Source organism: Pelmatolapia mariae, linkage group LG12 (assembly GCF_036321145.2).
Source record: "Pelmatolapia mariae isolate MD_Pm_ZW linkage group LG12, Pm_UMD_F_2, whole genome shotgun sequence".
In the NCBI taxonomy this organism is placed as follows: Eukaryota; Metazoa; Chordata; class Actinopteri; order Cichliformes; family Cichlidae; genus Pelmatolapia; species Pelmatolapia mariae.
The window spans coordinates 16,489,903-16,511,126 of record NC_086237.1 but is presented as its reverse complement, the minus strand read 5'-3'; the positions used below and the strand labels follow the sequence as shown (position 1 = coordinate 16,511,126).

The window sequence follows — 21,224 nt, the reverse complement described above, 5'->3', positions numbered from 1 at the left end:
TGTCTGCACAGTAGTGTGAGTAGTATTGTCACTAACAAAGTAAAGAGTGGTATTTCTGGCACTCAATATTGATTATTGGTCATCTGTGCCTGATTTATTAATTACCAAAAAGTGAAATGCAAATGTCAGCAGTTTATAGCAAGTAAGTCTTATCACAGCTTTGATAGGTTACTGATAGGTTGCAGTTAAATATTAAGCGAGAAACATGGGCTTTTGCACAGTCGTTTTTCTGCTTTATTTTGATAATTAGGAGAGAAAAAAAATGCCTCACACATATTGAGAACTTCTTGCATGTTTTGCTGAATACCCATATCTGGCTTCCTACTGATAGTGGAAACAGCAATGTCACAGTAATTGACAGATTTCAGTTGATGTTTTTTAATTGGTTATAGTGGTAATTCACATCAAGTAGCCTCAAGACGTTTTATATAGCAAGGTAAAGCCCCTTCAGTATAAGAGAAAACCCTGATGAGGTGATGATCCTCTATGAGGAAGCATGTTAGGGGAGCACAGAGAGACAAATCATCAGAGAAACAAGATAGAAGTTTTGGACTTGTACTCGCAGCCTATAAATGCCTGGAGAGTGAGGGAATAAAAGGTGAGTAGAGAAGAAATGCTCAGTGCATCCTGGGAGGTCCCCAAGCATCCTGACAGCAGCACAACTAAGAGATGTTCATCTTGGTAGATTCAGCGCTGCCAGGCTCCTCTCATGGGCACGCATTTCAGATATGATTGGACCAGGTTATAATTAATACTTTTTTAGTGAGGGGAAGCATTTTAAATTCAACTGGAATTCAACCAGAGAGCCAGCGAGGAGAAGCTGATACAGGAGAAATACGATCTCTATTTTTAGCCTCTGTTAGTCTTGTGGGTGCAGCGTTTTGGATCAGTTCAAGGCTTTACAGTTACAACAGCTACCTCACTGAAAATAGGAATAATGAATGTAAAAAAGTGGTTTATTTTTGTTCACCTAATTATAATTAAAAAACAAACAAACTTAAATGTGTCCCTAGCGCGGTTACTCCAACCTGGCAACATAAAAGTGGTTTCAGATCGATAAGAGCTCCAAAAGGTGTTTTCTGCTGCAATAATGGGCGCTTTACAACACCGCCACAGCTAACGTAGTCAACTGGTTTCCATGATCAGACAGCTAGTTAGGAGGCAACTTTAGCGACAACATTCAGTGGTGTAAATCTCAAAAGTAAACGCAGTGATTCTGTTATTATGTTATGTGTGAGTTAGGTTCACCCGACCTGATTTTTGCAGCGCTATTTGTATTACATATAATTTAGATCGATCCCCGTAAATCCAGAGCTTATAATGGAAGAAATGTCCGTATACAGTTACCTCGACGCAGTGTTGTTGCACTAATGACCGTCATCCACCCGCAGATTACGCTACTGGCGCTCTTGTCTCTCTCTGCTCTCAAACTCGCCATCTAACACAGGTTAGCCTCGCAGATGTGAAGGTAAAGGAATGCCACAATGGGACGTGGACTGCAAGTTGAAACCGTATAGCCTAAAATTCTAAACCTAAAATACTTCAAATGTCGATTAGCAGAAAGAAAGAAAGACGTGCCAAATGGCAGTCCAAGTGAAGTTTATCCTGACAGGTAAGAGTTAACGTTATCAAACAACTTACCACACATACACACACACAACCCCGTTCAGCTATCTTAGTGAGGACCTTCATTGACATAATGCTTTCCCTAGCCCCTTACCCTAACCCTAACCATTGAATGCCTAACCCAAACCCTTACCCTAAACCTAACCATAACCTAATTGTAACCCTGACACTAAAACCACATTTTGAGCCTCAAAAATGCCTTTAAATGCCTTCAAATTTGTGAGGACCGGGTTGTGTGTCCTCACAAGTGACTGTTGGTTCTCACAAGTATAGTCGAATGCAGATTTCGGTCCTCACAAAGATAGCTAGACAGGAACACACACACACACACGTCGTTTCCAGTTCAGGTTACTGTAGCAGGTTTTTGTCACTGTCACTCGCCATTACACCTGAGTTTTGTGGTTACAATAATAATTAAATATTTTTGCCTCATTCATAGTTTTGAATGGCAGCAGTGCACTGTCGGTCAGTTTTAACTTTTCATTTAGATTTATGTTTTGTGATGAATTATTTACAATATTGATTATAGTGGGACTAAATATATCCTCTGGGGGATGGAGGCGTATCCCCACCCCCTTGTGCAGGCTGCCGCTCCCTGAGCCTGGTTGTTCTGGAGGTTTCTTCCTGTTAAATGTTTTTCCTTCCCTGTCTCCATGTGCTTGCTCATCGGGGGTTGTTTGATTGTTGGGGGTTTCTCTCTTTTATTGTAGGATCTTTACTGTACAATACAAGCAGCTTGAAGCAACTGCTGTTTTGATTTTGCACTATTAGTGAAGACATGATGTTTGCTTCAGTGGAAATTAACTTTACCCATTAATTACTGACATCGTAGTTTTACTGTGCCTGATAGAGAGAGCATCTTTTACATCAGTATTAGTGAAAAAGCATTTTGACATACAAAAATGCAGACAGGTTTTGTTTCACCACTCTTCCTTTAAATAACAAAAACTGCTTTGAAACATTATGTGTGGCAAAGAGCTGTTATCACACTTAATAATTAACATGTCTTTCCCTATGAGCACAGTGTTTTATTAATTGACAAGTAACTCCTTGCATGGGGATTTCACCATTTTGTAATCTACACAGGTTGTTTGTGACTCATCCACTACCAAACCCAGTGATTCAAGCTTCCTCCCCCCACCCCCCCTCCTCCTCCTATCAGTAGCAAGAAAAGGTAAACACAAAAATCAGCAAACTCCTGTTTTGTTTTTCTGTAAATACCTAATACCTTTTAAAAGCAATTTCTCCCTTTCATTTTCCTGGTTGTCTCCGGCTTCCCTTCAGTGGCTCCCCAGTATAAAATCACTGAACTAGCCGAGGAGAAAGCAGAGGGTTGATGACTGCTCAGTGACAAAGAAAGCATAGTCCAAACACTCATGCCCACGCAGTGTGAAACAACACAGAGGGCAACAACCCTTTGAGAAGAATCACAGTAAAGCTACATGTGAACAGAGCTGTAAATGGTACTGATTCATAAACGGAGGGTGGAGGGCAGGGCAGTATCGGTTAGAAATTGTTTCTGATTTTGACATATTTTTCATTTGGTTTTTGTCATGCTTAATAAAACAGGATAGATCATTCTTATGATCAGGATGATACAAACATGGTTCTTTGTGCAGCCATGTAATTTTATTTTTTTATTTAAGTCTAAATGGAAAAAATTGCGATTTTGTTTCATAAAGAAACTTCTTCATCTGTTTTCTTCTTCTTCTTTTTCTTCTTCTTCTTCTTCTTCCAGCTGCTTCATTTAAGGGTCACTGAAGTGGATTGTCTGCCTCCATCTCTCTCTTCTCCGTAATCTTCTTTCTTTTTCCTCGTCAGCTCCATATTCAACATCCTTTGTCCAGTATATCCACTATCCCTCCTCTGCGCATGTCCAAACAATCTCTCTAATGTTGTCTCCAAATTGCTGAACCCGAGCTGTCACTCTGATATATTCATTTCTAACCTTGTCCACGTCAGTCTTAATAAGTGACCATCTCAGCTCTACAGCTCTGCCTCCCATCTTTTTGTCAGAGCCAAGTCTCCAGTCTCCAAACCTTACATCATAGCAGGCCTCACAAACATCTTGTAAACTTTCTTCATCTGAAAAAATCAGACTTGTCAGTAAGGGCTGTATTGATGGAGTGAAATGACTTTCAGTTCCACAACACTTTGTAGCTTGCTTCTAACAGGAGTTAAAAAAAAGCTGAGGTCATATAATCACACTTCACTGCCTATTTTTTTTTAAAAAAATGCATCTTTTCTTTTTTTGATAACAAAGTGAAGCACAGTCAAAATCCTTGTTAGTTTGCACAAACGTCTGATCCTAATGTCATTACAGTCTGTTGGTGTTACAACTATGTGTCTTCTAGCATCAAATCTTAATAATTTATATGTATGTAACATGAGGTTTTTCCAAAGATATAAAGAACAAAATAAGCACAGTAGACCATAATTTATAGAAACAATTTGACGAACCCTTGTATATTGAATACTGACCTCTGGTGGTCCCCAGAAAAGTAATATTAATATAACACATTTATGTAATCAATAAAAATAAATAAATGCACAAATAAATTTTACCAAATATATTTAAAAGGCAAATTTTTAAGAGCACTGAAACACAGTCCTCCAGCTACTCCAGAATCTTTTAATTTTTTAATATCCTCCTGAGAACCAGCCTATTCATTTATTCTCTGTCTTCTGTAATAGACATTTGTTTTTGGTCTATATCTTTTGACTTATTTGAGCTACCCTACTAAGTCCTGATGTACTAAATAGAGGACATCCCAGGCTTTCCATCGATAATTCATGTGTTTGGGTGGCCTCTTTCAACTCCAACGAGGAAGGAAATCACAAAAAAAGTTCAATGGAAAAGATTCTTTTTTCCTCGGTTCTCAGGAGGATATCTAAACAATAATTTCAGAAATTTCAGGGAAAAATAGAAGAGCTAATCAGTTTATCCAGAAAAATGAAAATATAACATTTGCATATGTATGGTTTTCATTGGCTGTGAGCTGAAAAGTAAACGGGTAAAGCTGTGGAGTAAAAAGAGAAATATTTAGTTATGAGAGTAGTGAAGCAGATATATAAAGTTAAACAAAATGAAACAAACGTAAAATACAAGTACACAAAATTTGTATAGGTGAGGTACAGTTTAAGTAAAATACCACTAAATTTGGAGGAAAAATCAACTACATGTAAAATATCAGTGTCTGAATAACATCTTAAAGAATACAGCTAATATAAATATATATTTCTACTGTTATTGGGAAAAACACTGATGATATTTGCAGATACTTTTCTAAGGAAACTACCTTTCACCTTTATCTGAGTCCAACAAGTCAAGATAATTAGCTCTCCCCAGATCAGGTCAGCTTAACATGAACTCCATAAATAATGATAAGGAGCCCATCATAAAAAGGGGACAATGTACGCTATCTGGATACAAGATCTGTTTTCTAAAATGGTTTAGATAGGCATTATTTGAAGACTGCACCCTGAATGATACAGCTCTTTCTCTTTTCTTTTATGCCATGAAAATCTAAGACTATTAAACTCACAATTGTCTGTGCTGTAGCTATTTAGTACATGTCGATGTGATAATATTATTAATATTCAAAAACTTAAACATATAAGCCTTAATATATAATATACTATTACTGTCAGTGTGTTAACTTCAGTAGGTACGTTCTTTTTATTTCCCATAACCCCTTTAGAGAAGTTTGTACGTTTTTTGTGTAACATTTAGTATTTTGCCATGATTAGAAATAATTACCCTCCTCCTTTATCTTCTTCTTCTACTTTGTCCTTAGCGGGCGTCCGGCGGCGGTGGTCGGCCGCGCAACCAGTACGCTGCTGTACGTGCAGCAGGTTCTCTTGCTTGACCAACGATGATCTTCCACGCTTTTCGATCTAAGGCGATGGTTCTTGCCTGCTCCTCCTTTATACAGTTTGAATTAAAAAAAAAAAAAAAACACTTGATAATATCAGTGTACTTTCTACTTTTAGCACGTACTAAATATCTACTGTAACGTTGCACATGAGTCTGTTACAGTATTTAAATGATCTACTATATATAACAGACCGATGCATAAAATTGATTCAGCTGTTTATTGCATACTGGTGTCCCACACTGATAGAGGTGGTTGGTGTTCTTAAGTTAAAAAAAATCATACTCATCAAAATGTATCACATTACGTCACATGACAGATAGTTTTTAATGCCTAATTCACTTTGATGCGATCAGTTACAACATTATCAAAAACATAAATGACATTTCTCCTGCTGTTTTGAAACAACAACATAAAGGCAAACATATAATGCGATACTTATACCTATATGTATGAAGTACATATATTTTATACTTCTATTTTCTTTAAAATTAGTTACGGTTGTTTTGGATTGTCAGAGAAATGTTGATTTAGTGCAGAGAGTCCTCAGACTTTTCTAGCATGAACCAAAAAGGTTCACACCTGTCCCGTCAGTTTCTCAGTTTCCCCCACCTGCAGTGGCTGGATTGCCCACCAGTGGGGGTCATCCCACTAATTTATGGGTCCTTTTATGCAATGCTGTCACCTTCTACTTGACAATCGGGTGTCCTGGTGTTTTGTTTTGTTTTAAATGCAGGTTACTGACAACATCACATTTATGTTCATGTCTTTTGTGCATGAAAAGTATCGAATCCCAATTGAAAAAAAAAAAAAAAAAAAAAAGTGCACTACCACCAGTCCTGCAAAGGAACTGCTTTCAAATCCTGATTTACTTTAAAATGTTCTTCATTTTTATTTCCAAAATGAGCAAATGTTTTCAATTTCTCAAGGTCTGCACAGTTGTTTCTCATATAAACAATGGAATGCACAGCACACAAATTGGTGCATGATAACGATCATCAAAAACACAAGGTAATGAAAGAAACAGGTTTAAATAAACACACAAAAACAAAATAAAAAATATAAATCATTTGAAAAAAAAAAAACCCCACAGAATCAAAACTTTGATTGGCACCAAAGATACATGATACGAAGTAAAGTGCTGTTTCCAGCCCGACTCAGGTGCAAGTTTAGTTGGAGCCCGTTCTCACTCCCGAGGCGTAACATCCCGACGTTTTGTCACGTCCTGCGGCGTTCCTGAGGAACGCGAAAGGTGACCTTCCACGTTGTTATGGTACGCGGCGGTTTCCAGCCCTGTACTGCAGCCCTAAACTTAACCTTATCACTAAGCCTAACCATAACCTTATGCCTAACCTTAACCATAACCTTATGCCTAACCATAACCTTATTCCTAACCTTAACCATAACCGTATCCCTACGCCTAAACCTAACCTTATCCCTAAGCCTAACCATAACCTTATGCCTAAACCTAACCATAACCGTATACCTAAGCCTAAACCTAACCTTATCGCTAAACCTAACCATAACCTTATTCCTAACCTTAACCAGCACTTTAATGAGGTGAAATAGTGTTTTCTAAAGCGATTTTAAGGGGAAAAGCGAAGATGTGTAGATTGAGTCCAAACGGTTCTCATGTGTCCGCAGTTTTCCGATGTCGTGACGTAGGAACGCCTTGGGTGCCCGAAAACGTAATATGTTGACGATTTGTCACCTAGCGTAAAATGTTACGATTTGGGAGTGAGAACGGGTTGTTAGTTGAACCAATTGGAGCGGTGATAGTGGATTTCCAGTCCGAACAGTGTTTACCTCTAAGAAGTTAGTTTTTCAGTAAGTTCTACAGGTCTGCACATTCTAGAAAATGTGATAGAACCTTAAAACGTGTATGTAGACTCTGTCACTAATTACAAAAGTCTGAATTGCAGCAGCATATAAATCTATTCCATGAAGATGTTTTTCCTTTTAAGAATAGAGAGGCTTATTAATTTTTGGCTAATCTTTGCAAAATCATTTTATGGTTGGGCAGAGTCCTTTAAGAAATCGCGCTCATAAAGAATAAATGCCAGGGTGCACCGCATCTACCAACGTCACAAAAACATGATATAACAGAGTGAGAATAAAATAATTAAGTGATAAACAGAAACGTTTGGAGGGTGTAGCATCAGAAATAGATTTGCTCTGCTGAATAAAACCCGCTCCCGTTACTCTGGAATTGCACAGGGACTACTGCAATCGCTCTGAAAATCGGCGCAAAGTAGATAGAGATGCTGATAAATCCTAAACTTTTACCTTACGATATGAATAGTTACAAAATTCAGTTATGCTGCCACTTATCACGAAAGAACAATAAATGTCCTCATATCTTTGCCATTTCTTCCCATCTTCTGCACCATGTCTGTTTATCACAAATTTAAATGCTCACGCACCTTCACCCTAAAAGCTCAGACGATAGCATCTGGACCATCGGATGTCTTCTTTATCTCAGCTGTGACCTTGACATGTGATAAGAGCATTAATTACAAAGTTGATCATGTCGTCTTGGCATGCTTACAGACCATCACTGGACTTGAAAGTAATGTATTTGTATTTATTTAGTTTTTTTCTAGTCCTACTGACCATTCAAAGCACTAAATGACTTTTAGATTAAAAAAGAATTATCCATCATATCATATCATATCAGGAACATAGACAGGTATTGTTCTCTGACTGTACCCTATAGATCAGATAGTCACTTTGATGATGGTCTAAAGGTTCAGTAGTAGTGTGTGTACTTTGGATGTTTCCTACATGCACTGTTCTGAAAACAAGCAACAACAGCCTACACATGCTTATTGCTGTAAAGGGATTGACACGATTCAAATCACTCAGAATGTTTATCTATCGTCAATAAAACTACAAATTTCCAGGCGGTATCAGTTCAAGTATCAATGTAAGATGAAGCACAAGTGAAGAGCTAGGTGTGGCTTAGACGTCTGGGTGGGATTTTGTTTCTCCCAGCTCTGCTGAATCTCCCCAGCAACCCTATCAAAATCTATTTTCTGTGTTAATTATCAAACAGAGAAACTGGTAACTTTCGGCCGTGATTGGCCAGCAGCAACATCACACCAGAACACGTTTCTCCTTCCGCAGCCCTAACACTGTAAGACAGACAGACAGACAGACAGACAAACAGACAACAGGAGAGATAGGACAAGCCAGACAACTCACATCACCTCTCACCTTCTTTCCTAATGCATCCTCTAATAGGTCAACAGTGAAACACTCCTTACACTCTTATTTTACTGAAATTTAAGAAACTGACTCTTCTGTTGTTGAATCGTGCTCAGGAATCATGATGCGTTTTGCAGCCCTCTACATTTTTATAAATATTGTGGTAAGTCTTTTCTTCTTTTTTTTATTGGGGAATTTATTGCAGTTGTGCACTGGTTTCTATAATATATTGAAGATGCAATACTGTACATTTTTCAGTTAACAGCATGATGAGCTTGCATTGCTCTGCTCTACTATTAAAACCTTTTGGGTGGGTTGATCTGTGATCAACATTTAAAACTAGAAAGATTAACATTTATATTCAAATGCTAAATGAATATAACTGTTTAAACAAGCAATCAAAATGTATTTTTATAGTACATTCGCAGATAAGAATCCCAAATTAAAAGCAATACAATAAATAAATATAAGTAAGTAGTGATTTTTATGTCCAGAGTTGAGGTTAGAGAAGAAGGTGTGCAAACAGCTTCTCAGTTAAAATCACTGTTGTGATTTTAGATTAAACTGTGTTGAACATATGCACATAATGCATACATAAATATGTGCATTTAATATTTTTCTATATGGGTGTTTTTTTAAGCTGTTTCAAACATTTTACATCACTGACCATTCAAATGTAGTCGTCACAATTATATTTATCTCACATACTCTCATGCAAAGTATGATATAACATTTTATTATTAGTAGTAGTAGTAGTAATAATAATAATATTATTATCATCATCATTATTTGTTGTTGTTATTTCTATTATATTTAAAACTTTGTGACTTTCCCCCAAATTTCTATTCTCGTGTTAAAGGTGATTAAATTTATATCATGACATTTTATTTGCCTTTGCTTTAAACTGTAAAAAATTAGAGATGACATTTTTAAGTCCTGTAGGTTTGACAACAATCACCTTTAATCACACTGCATGTTACAAAAATACATTGTGTTTGACTATAAAAAATAAAAGTCAATTTATATTCCAACAGAAATCAAACACTATTTTTAAAAATTTATTGTATTTACATTTTTTTATCTTGTATTGTAGGCACGCATGTAGTTTGTGATTATAATTAACCTTGAACGTGTGCAATTTATTAGTACAATCTTTATTTTATTGTTGCAAATTGGCAATAAAGAAGCTGAGCTGGCAGGACACCATGTAGCGTTAGAGTCATCGTGATACGGCTGTGAGATTTTACGAGTTATTCTTAAAAACTGTTATAGGCATTATAATAAACACAATCAAACTTTTACAAGTTTTTGGAAAACATATCATTGAGCTTATCACTTCATGTTAACTGTAATGTTTGTGAGTAGGAAAATAATTTTTATAATCGAACATCTGTGCTGAGACGTTTTTGATTTCTAAGCAGACTCTACATTAAAAGCGCTGTTGCTGCCTTTATTGTACTTACTCTTGAAAACTCGTCTCTTCCATGCAGAGTCTAACAGAGGCCCAGCATGAGCCGGGATATTGTGTTTTTTATGATGAGTGTGGTCGTAACCCGCTGCTAAATAACACCCTCGTTGATCCCATCGTCCCATGTCTGAATTACACTCGTGCCAAACTCATCACTGGAGACCACTACAAGATACTCAAACAGGTGTGTGTATATCCTTCTTCTTGAGCAGGTGGAGTGAACTGCTGTAAGAGAAGAAGTTTGAATGAAGTGTGGCAGAGGTAGATTTCTGTCTATTCTCAATAAGTGCGTGTTAGAATCCTTCTATAATTGCATTTGTTCCTGCTGCAGGTGTGCCCCATGTTTGACCAGGGAGAGAACAGCACATATGCTTGTTGTACGATCAAACAGCTGGGATCCCTGGAAAAGAGCCTGACCCTGTCCAAGGCTGTTCTCGTCCGCTGCCCTTCCTGTGCTTACAACTTTGCTCACCTGCACTGCATCAACACCTGCAGTCCTAACCAGAGCCAAACGGTTAAGGTCACAAGGGTGATGAATGTCACTGAGCTGAATAGGACGAGGGAGGCCGTGTTGGGTTACCAGGCATTCATCGGCAAGACTTTTGCAGATACCTCCTTCCAGTCATGTAAAAATGTCAGGATTCCTGCCACGATTGGAGGCTATGCCATTGCCACCATGTGTGGTCGCTATGGGGCAAAGCTGTGCACTCCCCAGCGCTGGTACGATTTCCAAGGGGACTCGAGTAACGGTTTGGCTCCTCTGGACATTGACTTTAAAATAATACAAGAAGGAGACACCACAGGGGTGCCAGAAGGTGTGATTCCCTACAACGGGGTCGCTCTGATGTGTAATGAGACCACACCTACGGGAGGGGACGTTTGCTCCTGCCAGGACTGCCAAGAATCGTGTCCGAGTGTGCTACCTCCTCCACCGATCGCTGGCCCCTTTACACTGCTGGGCACCAATGGTTACCTTGTAATTTCTATCATCTTGCTCATTCTCCTGATACTTTCCTTTGTCCTATACCTCTCTGTCTCCTGGTGGGTGGCATCTCATAAAAATAAAAAGAAAGGAATACACAGAGATAAAGGCAAAGACAAGGACAGTGATAAAGTGACTGAGAAGATCATCCATCCCTCAGAGGTGACATGTGCTGAGACAAACAGCTTGGCTGCTCAGGCTTACCTGAGCTCACAGTTCCGGATTTGGGGAACCATCATGGCCTCTTATCCCCTCACTGTAAGTACTTTGATCCAGTAAAAGTAGGACGTATGTACCCACTAGGCCTTCTTTTAGCTTTAGTGGAAGAATTAAAGTCAAATCATAAGATGCTGTTCATACCAAACCCAGTTATGCTATAGCAACACAACCTCTGAGTGGACTAAAATGAGGAAGATTGCATTTTTATTGTTCAAAGTGGCATTTGGAACATAAAGAATACTGATAATTCCCTATTATCTATCTTTTATTTATTATTTCAGTATAGATATGTTCCCATTTCAAAGCCACTTGAAGTAGAATTTGCACATTTCTGACTTCTTGCGTTAACCTTACCTTACACAGTGGATTTAAGAGAAAGTATATTGTTAGCCAGACGAAGACACCACGCCTGAAGAATATTTGATCTTTTTTCAAGGTCCTCCTCCTGGCTCTTATTGCCGTGGCTGTTTTATCTGTTGGCCTCAAAGACATCAAACTGACCACCGATCCAGTTGAACTTTGGTCTGCCCCTAACAGCCGGGCTCGCCAAGAAAAAGAATTCCACGACACGTACTTTGACCCCTTCTACAGGACAAATCAAGTGATCTTGACAGCACCAGGCAGAACAGGCCACATTTATGACTCGTTGCTGTTTGGACCGCAAAACTTTAGTGGAATAATGTCCAAAGAGCTCATCATTGAGCTGCTGGAACTCCAGACACGAATACAGGTACTCAAAGTCAAAGCTGACTGCTGATAGTGTTTGAAAAGGTGCACCATTCCATGTTGACTAACTGAAGCCAGCCTCATTCTGTTTGTAGAATATTCAGTTTTGGTCGGATGATCTGAACCGGACAGCAAGTTTGAAGGATGTGTGCTTTGCACCGCTAAATCCCAACAACCCTTCCTTGACTGACTGTGCAGTCAACAGCTTGCCACAGTACTTCCAGAACAGCCTAGACAACATTAACGCTAAAGTGAATATGACTGAGCTGGGAGTGACCAAAGAGGTGGACTGGAGAGACCACCTCATCTACTGCCTTGGGTAAGAATTCATTAAAAAAAACAGCAACCAACACCGCTCATTTTTATAAACTTCACCTTCCGGCACATAAAACCATCCTTTCTCCTCCTTTTTCCACTTCTCCTCAAGCTCTCCTTTGTCCTTCAAAGACATCACAGATTTAGGTATGAGCTGCATGGCTGATTATGGAGCTCCAGTCTTCCCATTCCTGGCTGTGGGAGGATATGAGGGTAAGAGACTTTTAGCACCACTGTTTTATCCCTGAAATTATTGTAAAACACACAGAAAGGTGCTTCTAACTCACTTGAACAATTTACACTTGACTTTTCCCAGATGATGCGTTCAGCAGTGCTGAGGCCTTCATCCTGACCTTCTCCCTGAACAACTATGCTCGCAGTGACCCTAAATTCAAAGTGGCTATGCAATGGGAGAAAGAGTTTCTTAAAATCGTCCAAGAATACCAGAAAGACCCGAAAAACAGCTTCACTTTTGCATACATGGCAGAGGTAAAAACTCTATGAATACGCATTATTCATATATTTACAAAATTTGAGTTCAAATGAGAAATCCGGGTGGATTTTGGGATTTTGGGGCAGTTACCTGTGATCTACGTGAGTCACTGTGCCTCAAGAAGTAGAGTCGGCAGGTTTGGCCAAAGTATCTTTGGGCAAGATAATTAACCTTGAGTTCCTCCCAATGCTTTGTGCAGAGTAAGAATCTCACATGTGTGTGAATGTGAAATAGAAATGAATCACTTAGAAAAAAGTGCTTGTGTGATTCGGTGAATTAGGTGTAAGACGCTTTGAGTGATGAAGCAGAGTAGAAAAGGTCCATTAAGGCCTTGGCCACGTGTCACTTGTCTGAGGTGGTCCAGGGACCTTTGTACGTGTCATTACACCATCTTTGCACTCGTTTCCTGCCTGCTCACAGTCGTGTCCTATCTAATGAAGATCAAAATGCTCAAGAAAGCAAAATGAAGCAATTAACAGGCATACTGATAAAGACTTGCTGTTGCTGTTTTTCTAAGAAACGTTAAGTTGGCATCTCTGTGACCTTTAACACATCTAATCACTCACTTCTCTGCTCTGTTAATAGAGATCTCTGGAGGACGAGATCAATCGAACAACTGCAGAAGATATCCCCATCTTCATGATCAGCTATGCTGTAATTTTCGTTTACATCGCTGTGGCACTTGGAGAGTACTCTTCATGGAAACGCTTACTGGTACGTCTACGCAGAATAGGTAACATCAGGTATTCCCGGGTATTGCAACTTGCAAATCAGCAGTTAATCCCTTTAGTGCCATTAGTCTTTGAACGGGCGTTCATAAACCCTGCCACACTCTGCCGTTTCACTTGTGTGGTTTTAGGTGAAATGTCTTAACACCTACCTTCATGTTCTCCCCAGGATGGAGCCCAAACATTTCGATGTAGCACAGTTATAATGTCAGTATTTTCATTTTTCCAAATCTAGCATCTGCAAAAGAAATTACTTTTTAGTTGTTCTCAGCTATATGTTTTGTTTCGCGCTGATTAGCATTCTAAAAATGTTCGGTAAGATCGTTGATGCTAACTAGTAACTGCAAAGCATAAGAATACACATTTAAGGGTTAGGTTTACTTAAACTTTAACACTTATGTTTGGATTTAACATAAGTGTTAAATGTGCATTCATTTGATATCAGAATAATGTCATTTTTTGCTAACATTTAATCTGCTGTGTGGTGCTAGATGCAACTGTTAGCTGCTGTCCAGTTGACCTAGATTAGATAATAGTGTGCAGTAACCTTGATAACATGGCAGATAAAGCCATATTTGACTAGAAACAACATGCTTTTTAAACCCTCTGACCAAGAGCTGAAAGTGTTATAATCGGGTTGTTTTTTGTTTTGTTTTTTAAGTTGTTGAAACATGAATTTAGTTGTTGCTGTCAAAATGTGAGCATAAATATGCCCCTGGGTTATACTGGCTTCTGTACAGAGAGAAAAAAATGATAGAATAGTATATATCACCTACTGTACGTGATAAGGAGAAGCTGATACAGTATGCCTATGTCAGCAGTATTGTTCTTACTACAGAGTAATAAAGAAATGTGAATGGGTTCACTGAGACGTTTGTACATCTGCATCTCTTTGTCCTGTAGGTAGACTCTAAGTTTCTGGTTGGTTTGGGTGGGATCCTGGTGGTCGCCTGCTCTGTCCTGGCCTCAATGGGTTTTTATTCCTGGATTGGCATACCCTCCTCACTGGTCATCCTTCAGGTCGTTCCCTTCCTGGTGCTCGCCGTGGGAGCTGACAACATCTTCATCTTTGTTCTGGAGTACCAGGTATTGTATATCTATGTGCACCATAAATGTACAATGGTGCCATTTTTTTAACATGGTGGAATTTTTATTAAGTTACTCTTCCTGTCTTCCAGAGAGATGTGCGGAGGCCTCACGAGACGCGAGAGGAGCAGATCGGGCGTGTCCTTGGAAACGTGGCTCCCAGCATGCTCCTGTGCAGTCTTTCTGAGTCTGTCTGCTTCTTCCTAGGTATATAATCTGATATCCTTAGTTGAATCCTTATTATTAAAAATGCTTTAAAAATGTAATACATTTTTTTACACCAAGCTGGACTTGGTGTTTTGTCCGGTGCGTTACCCTCTATCCATGTTTGTTTCAGGGGCCCTGTCCACTATGCCAGCAGTGAAGTCCTTTGCTCTATATGCTGCTTTGGCTGTGCTCATGGACTTTGTCCTCCAGATGACAGCTTTTGTTGCGCTGCTGTCCCTGGATGCCCGGCGCCAAGACAACAACCACTGTGAACTTCTCTGTTGCATTAAAGTGTCAAAACAGCGTCCAAAAAAGCCAAATAAGGGTTTTCTGATGCCATTTATGAAGAAATACTATGCCCCTGTTCTACTGCACCGCTACACCAGGATCATAGTGGTAATGCCTCTTAATCCCTCATCAACAACATAAAACAGATTCAGTCCACAGTTATTCTAAACCGCTGACCTCAGCTGTCCCACTGATGTGAAATCCTGCGAGATGAAATTTAATGAGATGAACACAAACTCATATTGAGATTTGTGTGTTTTTAAACAGATATTTGATTAATTCACTCTATTCTATGTTCTCCTCAGATAGTAGTTTTCATCTTTATGTTCTGTGGAGCCTTATTCCTCATGATGAATGTGAAAGTGGGTTTGGATCAGGAGCTGGCTATGCCTCAGGTCAGTAAGCACAGTTATGTATAAATGGCCATGACACTCTTTTCTTCCTGTTAAACCTGTTTACAAAGATATTTCTGTTTTTGATGCAGGAGTCGTACATGCTGACCTATTTCCAGTACCTGAACAAGTACTTTGAAGTTGGCGTCCCTGTTTATTTTGTAACAAAAAAGGGGTTCAACTTCACCTCTGTGGAGGGCATGAATGCAGTCTGCTCCAGCGTGGGTTGTGATCAGTTCTCGCTGACTCAGAAGATCCAGTACGCCACAAACTACCCTGAACGGTGAGTCAGTGGATTCATTGTATATAATCTGAGCACGGGAAACTTTAAGCTTTAAAAGCAAACTCTATACCATTGTTGCTCACTTAAACTCTGTATCTACCAGTTGCTTGCAACACTTCTGATAATTTGCATGTGTCCTTCACATCACAACAGATCCTTGACCATGCTGATATCGTAGTAGCAACCTCTTACCCCTTTTCCAGTCAGATCAGTTAATGATAAACTCAGCAACATAATTGCCACAGAGCAGATAAAGGGTGTCTCTGAGTGATAGTACCAGTTAGTGAAAGCAATCACTGAGATATCCCCTATAATTATTCTCGAAATATACTTGCAATCAGAAACTGTGTTCTGACAGATGTGAAACTTCTGATGCACAAAATAATCTTCCCAGCTTCCCTGTGATTCACCTAAACACTTTACATTTTGATATATTCGATCAGACGGCTTAAAGAAGACTGAGACTGTCGTAGGTAACAAAACACAATTGTTTCCTCAAGATAAGCAGAATTATGGAGCCGTATTTATCAGCAGCCTTATCAGCTGGCAAACAGCATCTCATAAAACAGGAACAATAAATCTATCATTAAGAACTCCAATAAATTTAACTGAAAGATTTGTATCAGAACGCCTTTAATAATCTTTGAGTTATAAAATAGTTAAATTGAGATGCTAATTGTGCAGGTGCCCCAAGCATAAAAACAAGCCATTCACACAATAAAACAACAAAGTCATTCCCACAGTAAAGTCAGTCCTTTCAGTAGAAGATAATGAATGATTATGAATAAAAAAGGAGCAAAGAATTAAATAGAAAGTGTCATGGTGCATTACAGCAACCCTGCTTGAGTCAGGGCTTGAGCTGTTTGCCTCTGTTTTGATGGAGCTGTAGCGTCTACCAGTGGGGAACAGGTCAAATAGCAAGTATCCAGGGTGACAGCTGTTTTTAGGGGTTTTTAAGACATTTGAGAGGTATCTTGCTTTTTCAGTCTCTTCCAGGGACGGAAGAGCGGAGCCAGTGAGCTTTCAGGCTGTCTTTATTACCCTGGGGGTAGCTTCTTTTATCTGCTGCAGAGCATCCGGCAGACCACGCTGTAACACAGTACGCTGGCATGCTTTCAGTGAGCGAAAGAAGGCAAACCAGCAGTTTCTCATCTACACAGTTCTTCTTCAGCAACCTCGGGAAGTGAAAGTGCTGCTGAGCCTTCTTAAACACAGCTGTAGTTATTTAGAAATATTCAGTACATAATCCCAGATCCAGATAGATGGTTTGAAATTTACAAAGTATGAGACTGATATTAATACTTTTGAAGTAGCTACAGGCTGTTAGCTTACTGAAGCATACTGAGCATAGAGACAGACAGAGAAAAATGGCCAGGAAGTATTCAAGCACAGAACTCCTTAAAACACAACTGAAGTTTGGAATAAAATGATGAATTATTGCTTGGAAGTGCTGGATAATGTTACTTTGAATTCAACAGACTAACAAGGTATTGCTGTTTCTTACCTTTTTCTGAATTTGATGATTATGAGAATAACTAATTATTTTATGATCTCAACTTTAGATCCTATGTGGCTATCCCTGCAAACTCGTGGGTGGATGATTTCATTGACTGGTTGAACCCCCAATCCAAATGTTGTCGTCTGTACACCTACGGTCCCAATGCAGGACATTTCTGTCCTGCAAACGAATGTGAGAATCATTTCTGAAATGAAAAAAGCATTAAAAAAAACATACTTGCACACAGTTTTTGATGTTACTGTCTAAACATGAACAAAGACATGACTTCATTAACCCCTACTCTTCTTATTTGTCTCAACAGCTGGTTTAATCTGTACTAAAAGGTGTCTGGCACGTCCTGATGATGATACGGTGAGGCCCACTGTGGCAGAATTCAACCTCTACCTTCCTGACTTTCTGACTAACAGGCCTGACCTGCAGTGCTCCAAAGGGTTTGTATTGTAAATTTGCGCATACACACTAATAAATCCCAACATCAAAACGGAAATCTCATGGCTTACTGTCTTTTTTAAACAGCGGTCTAGGAGCGTATGACAAAGCAGTGGTAAGAGATGAAAGTGGGGAAATAATAGGTAGGTCCCCAAAAACACCGCATAGCAGTGGAAGTGATTCTATTCATTCAAAAAGAGATTTAAAAAATAGAAAGTAAAACCTTTTTTACCCCCCTGTCTCTCCAGCCTCTCGGTTCATGGCTTACCACACGCCTCTGACCAACTCCCAGGAGTTCACCGCTGCCCTGAAGATGGCCAGGGAGCTCGCTCACGAGATCACCCTAGGCATGAGGCGCGTGCCAGGCACCTCGCCTGACTTTGAAGTGTTCCCTTACACGTATGTGCTTTTCCCGTTTCCCTGCACCTCAGCTCCAACCACTCTGCCAGAAAGTTGTTTTAGTCTTTAAGCGGTTTGTATTATCTGATCAATGTTTTGTGTTTCTCCTCCTTCCAGGATAACCTACGTATTTTATGAGCAGTACCTGACTATTGTGAATGAGGGACTCTTCAACATCTCCTTGTGTCTGCTGCCAACCTTCGTGGTCTGCTGTCTGCTGCTCGGCTTGGATCTGCGCTCCGGCCTGCTCAATTTGTTCACCATTGTCATGATCGTTGTGGATACAGTCGGTGTCATGACGCTGTGGAGCATCGACTATAACGCAGTGGCTCTCATCAATCTGGTCACGGTAAGAGCAAATCAGATCATTGGGACTGAAGGAGGCTCATTTTCTCAAGTGCGGACACAGTTATGGAAAGACATTGTGTTGACCAGTCTGCCTAATAACAGGTGCTGATTAGCTGCATCAATGGGTTTCTTTAGAGACCAACTTATACAATCAACTGAGTGTGAATATTTTTACTAAATTTGCTCGCCTTTTGTATTTTTCCCGTGCTTTGCAGAGATTCATTTTTGATGTTTTAAATGAAAGTGAAAGTCTAGGCTAACTCACATCTTCTGTGCGATCTGCAGGCGGTGGGCATCTCTGTTGAGTTTGTGTCGCACATGACGAGATCGTTTGCACTCAGCACCAAGCCCACACGTGTGGAAAGAGCAATCGAGGCTACGGCCAAAATGGGCAGCGCAGTAAGTAAACTATAAAGCGAGAGCTGATGTTGTTAATCACCCATTAAAGAAAAATTTGAACCAAAAATGGAAAATAAAGACATGTTTTCAAATGAATTTTTCTCTCTTTTTTTTGCACCCTTAAGGTGTTTGCTGGTGTTGCTATGACTAACCTGCCAGGCATCATCGTGCTGGCGTTTGCCAAAGCGCAGCTCATCCAGATTTTCTTCTTCCGGTTAAACCTTGTCATTACACTCCTGGGAATGGCTCACGGACTTATATTCCTCCCAGTGGTACTCAGTTATTTCGGTACGTACATCATTTTCCTCTGGGTTCTTTATGTGTAGTAGAGAAACTATTAAAACTGAAGGTGAAGACTAAGTGTCTCGCTGTTGCGTTGTGTCGTGCTCCTTTCTCTCAGGTCCCGGTGTAAATAAAGCGGTGCTGCTCCAGTTTCAGCAGGAAAAAGAAAAGGACAGGGAAAAGGCGGAGACGAACAGCCACATGAGACAAGTTTATGATAACATCAGCTACGAAGGCAATGAAATAAAACAGAACCCGTATTCTAACACCGTGGATGAAAGTGGTTCAAAAACGGTGGGGAAAACTGGCAGGTTGTGAGCACAAAAAACTAAATCAGTTTTGAAGGTAAGGTTGGGTAAATTACTGTAGCATACAGAGTCACAATGGACACAGAAAATGACATTTTGGCCCCACGTGGAAATCATTAACCTGCTTGTGTATCTTTGTCCATAATGGAAGGTAGGACCTACACAGGTGTGCAATATTTTTGGAGCAATGCAACACAATGGACTAATGCAATGAGGTTCAAGCTTCCTGAATCAACATATAGGAAACGTATTTGATAGAGGCTTAAACAAAGAATCACGAGTTAGTCATTTTGTATTTTTTTGTTCAACACTTCACAGTAGAAGTGACTGATTCAAATGAACACACACTCCACAGCTATTGCAGGAAAATGTGCAATCAGTGATAAAATATCAACTACATTCATTATGTGAATGAATAATTCCACTGAAAACATTATAGTTTTCCATGATTATAAACTGAAACTGTAATGGTTTCGCAGAAATGTGTATTTTTGTTGTGATATGTATTTAATATATTATTTCATCATACACAAACACTTTTCTTTATCTCGGTGCTGCTGCCACTGTATGACTTCCAGGACTCACAAAACTGTCTCTTTTAAAACATTTCTAATATATGTTAGGATTTTTTTTAAGTTTTGGCCAATTTGGGTCCAGAAATGTGTGTGTTTGTTTTGTTTTTTTCAAATAGTAAAAAAAGAATAAATCAAGGACTCTTGGAACTTTGTGTCATTTCATGAAATGAAAATGCACGTCTTTCAGTTTTTTCTTGCACTTAGTCTGTGATAGAAAAAACTGATTTTATCCATGAAAAGATTATGTTGGCTTTTTATACTCTTCCCAAAAAATAATAAGGACTTTTGCAGGTGGGCGTGCTGCTGCTGATCACGTTCTTGACATCACACGTCTCATTTATCGGCGGTAGTTTATATGAGAACTTAGTGGAAGACATTAAGCTGGAGGGCTGGGGTTGGCTATGAGACATTTTTTTTTCCTAAAATTTGATGAATTTTTGGTGCACATTGTTTTCTTTTCTGCATCAGTTTATTATGGAAATGTCTTTTTTTCTCTAAAGAGAAATAAAAATAGACATCAGGTAAATTGTCCCCAGGCATAAAAACATGAGTTTCTGCCTGACATCGGGCTGCTTTTGTGTATTTTGTTTGGGGACTTAATTTCTTTTAATTTATAATCACTTGGACTTTGAAATCCATGATATGTTCCAGTAAATAATTTCCATCTCACACACTTTTTGAGTCTGACTGGAAACCAGAAGGTCAGGCAACATTTCTTTAGGATTTAGCAAAGTAGTAGTAGTAAGCATGCATACTACTATTTTCCTAATCTGGCTTCCACATGATTTAGACTTTGATGATGCAGCGATCAGTCATGTTACATTTCTAAGCTCTACAGCACTCTCTCCTGTAAACATGGTTCTTCTTTTAGAAGAGTGCCAAAATAAAAGCAGAAGATGACCTACACAACTGCATGTTCTGAACTCATTCAGGTTAAAATGTTACATTTTTTAAAAAAATCTTTTAACACCTTTAAAGCATTAAATGCCAGGTTCGAAGTACATGATGCACTTGTTAAACCCATGTGTGCCTGGTCATTTACTTGGATCAGTGAATGGTTGTTCCAAAGT

At 39.2% G+C, this 21,224-nt stretch overlaps 1 protein-coding gene across 1 annotated transcript; it reads left to right on the top strand.

Annotated features, from left to right (window-relative positions):
* Nucleotides 1–9,445: 9,445 nt before the first annotated feature.
* npc1l1 (NPC1-like 1) lies at nt 9,446–19,589 on the top strand (the record flags this gene model as incomplete). The annotated part of the gene is made up of 21 exons (XM_063490410.1): nt 9,446–9,489; nt 10,207–10,360; nt 10,508–11,416; nt 11,814–12,107; nt 12,199–12,422; nt 12,531–12,631; nt 12,735–12,907; nt 13,497–13,625; nt 14,543–14,725; nt 14,818–14,932; nt 15,063–15,328; nt 15,526–15,615; nt 15,705–15,895; nt 17,458–17,585; nt 17,716–17,845; nt 17,931–17,986; nt 18,092–18,242; nt 18,360–18,591; nt 18,876–18,989; nt 19,115–19,277; nt 19,390–19,589. Coding segments are annotated over 21 exons (4,047 nt in total), but the record flags the coding sequence as incomplete, so codon positions are not given.
* Between the last annotated feature and the right edge of the window lie 1,635 nt (nt 19,590–21,224).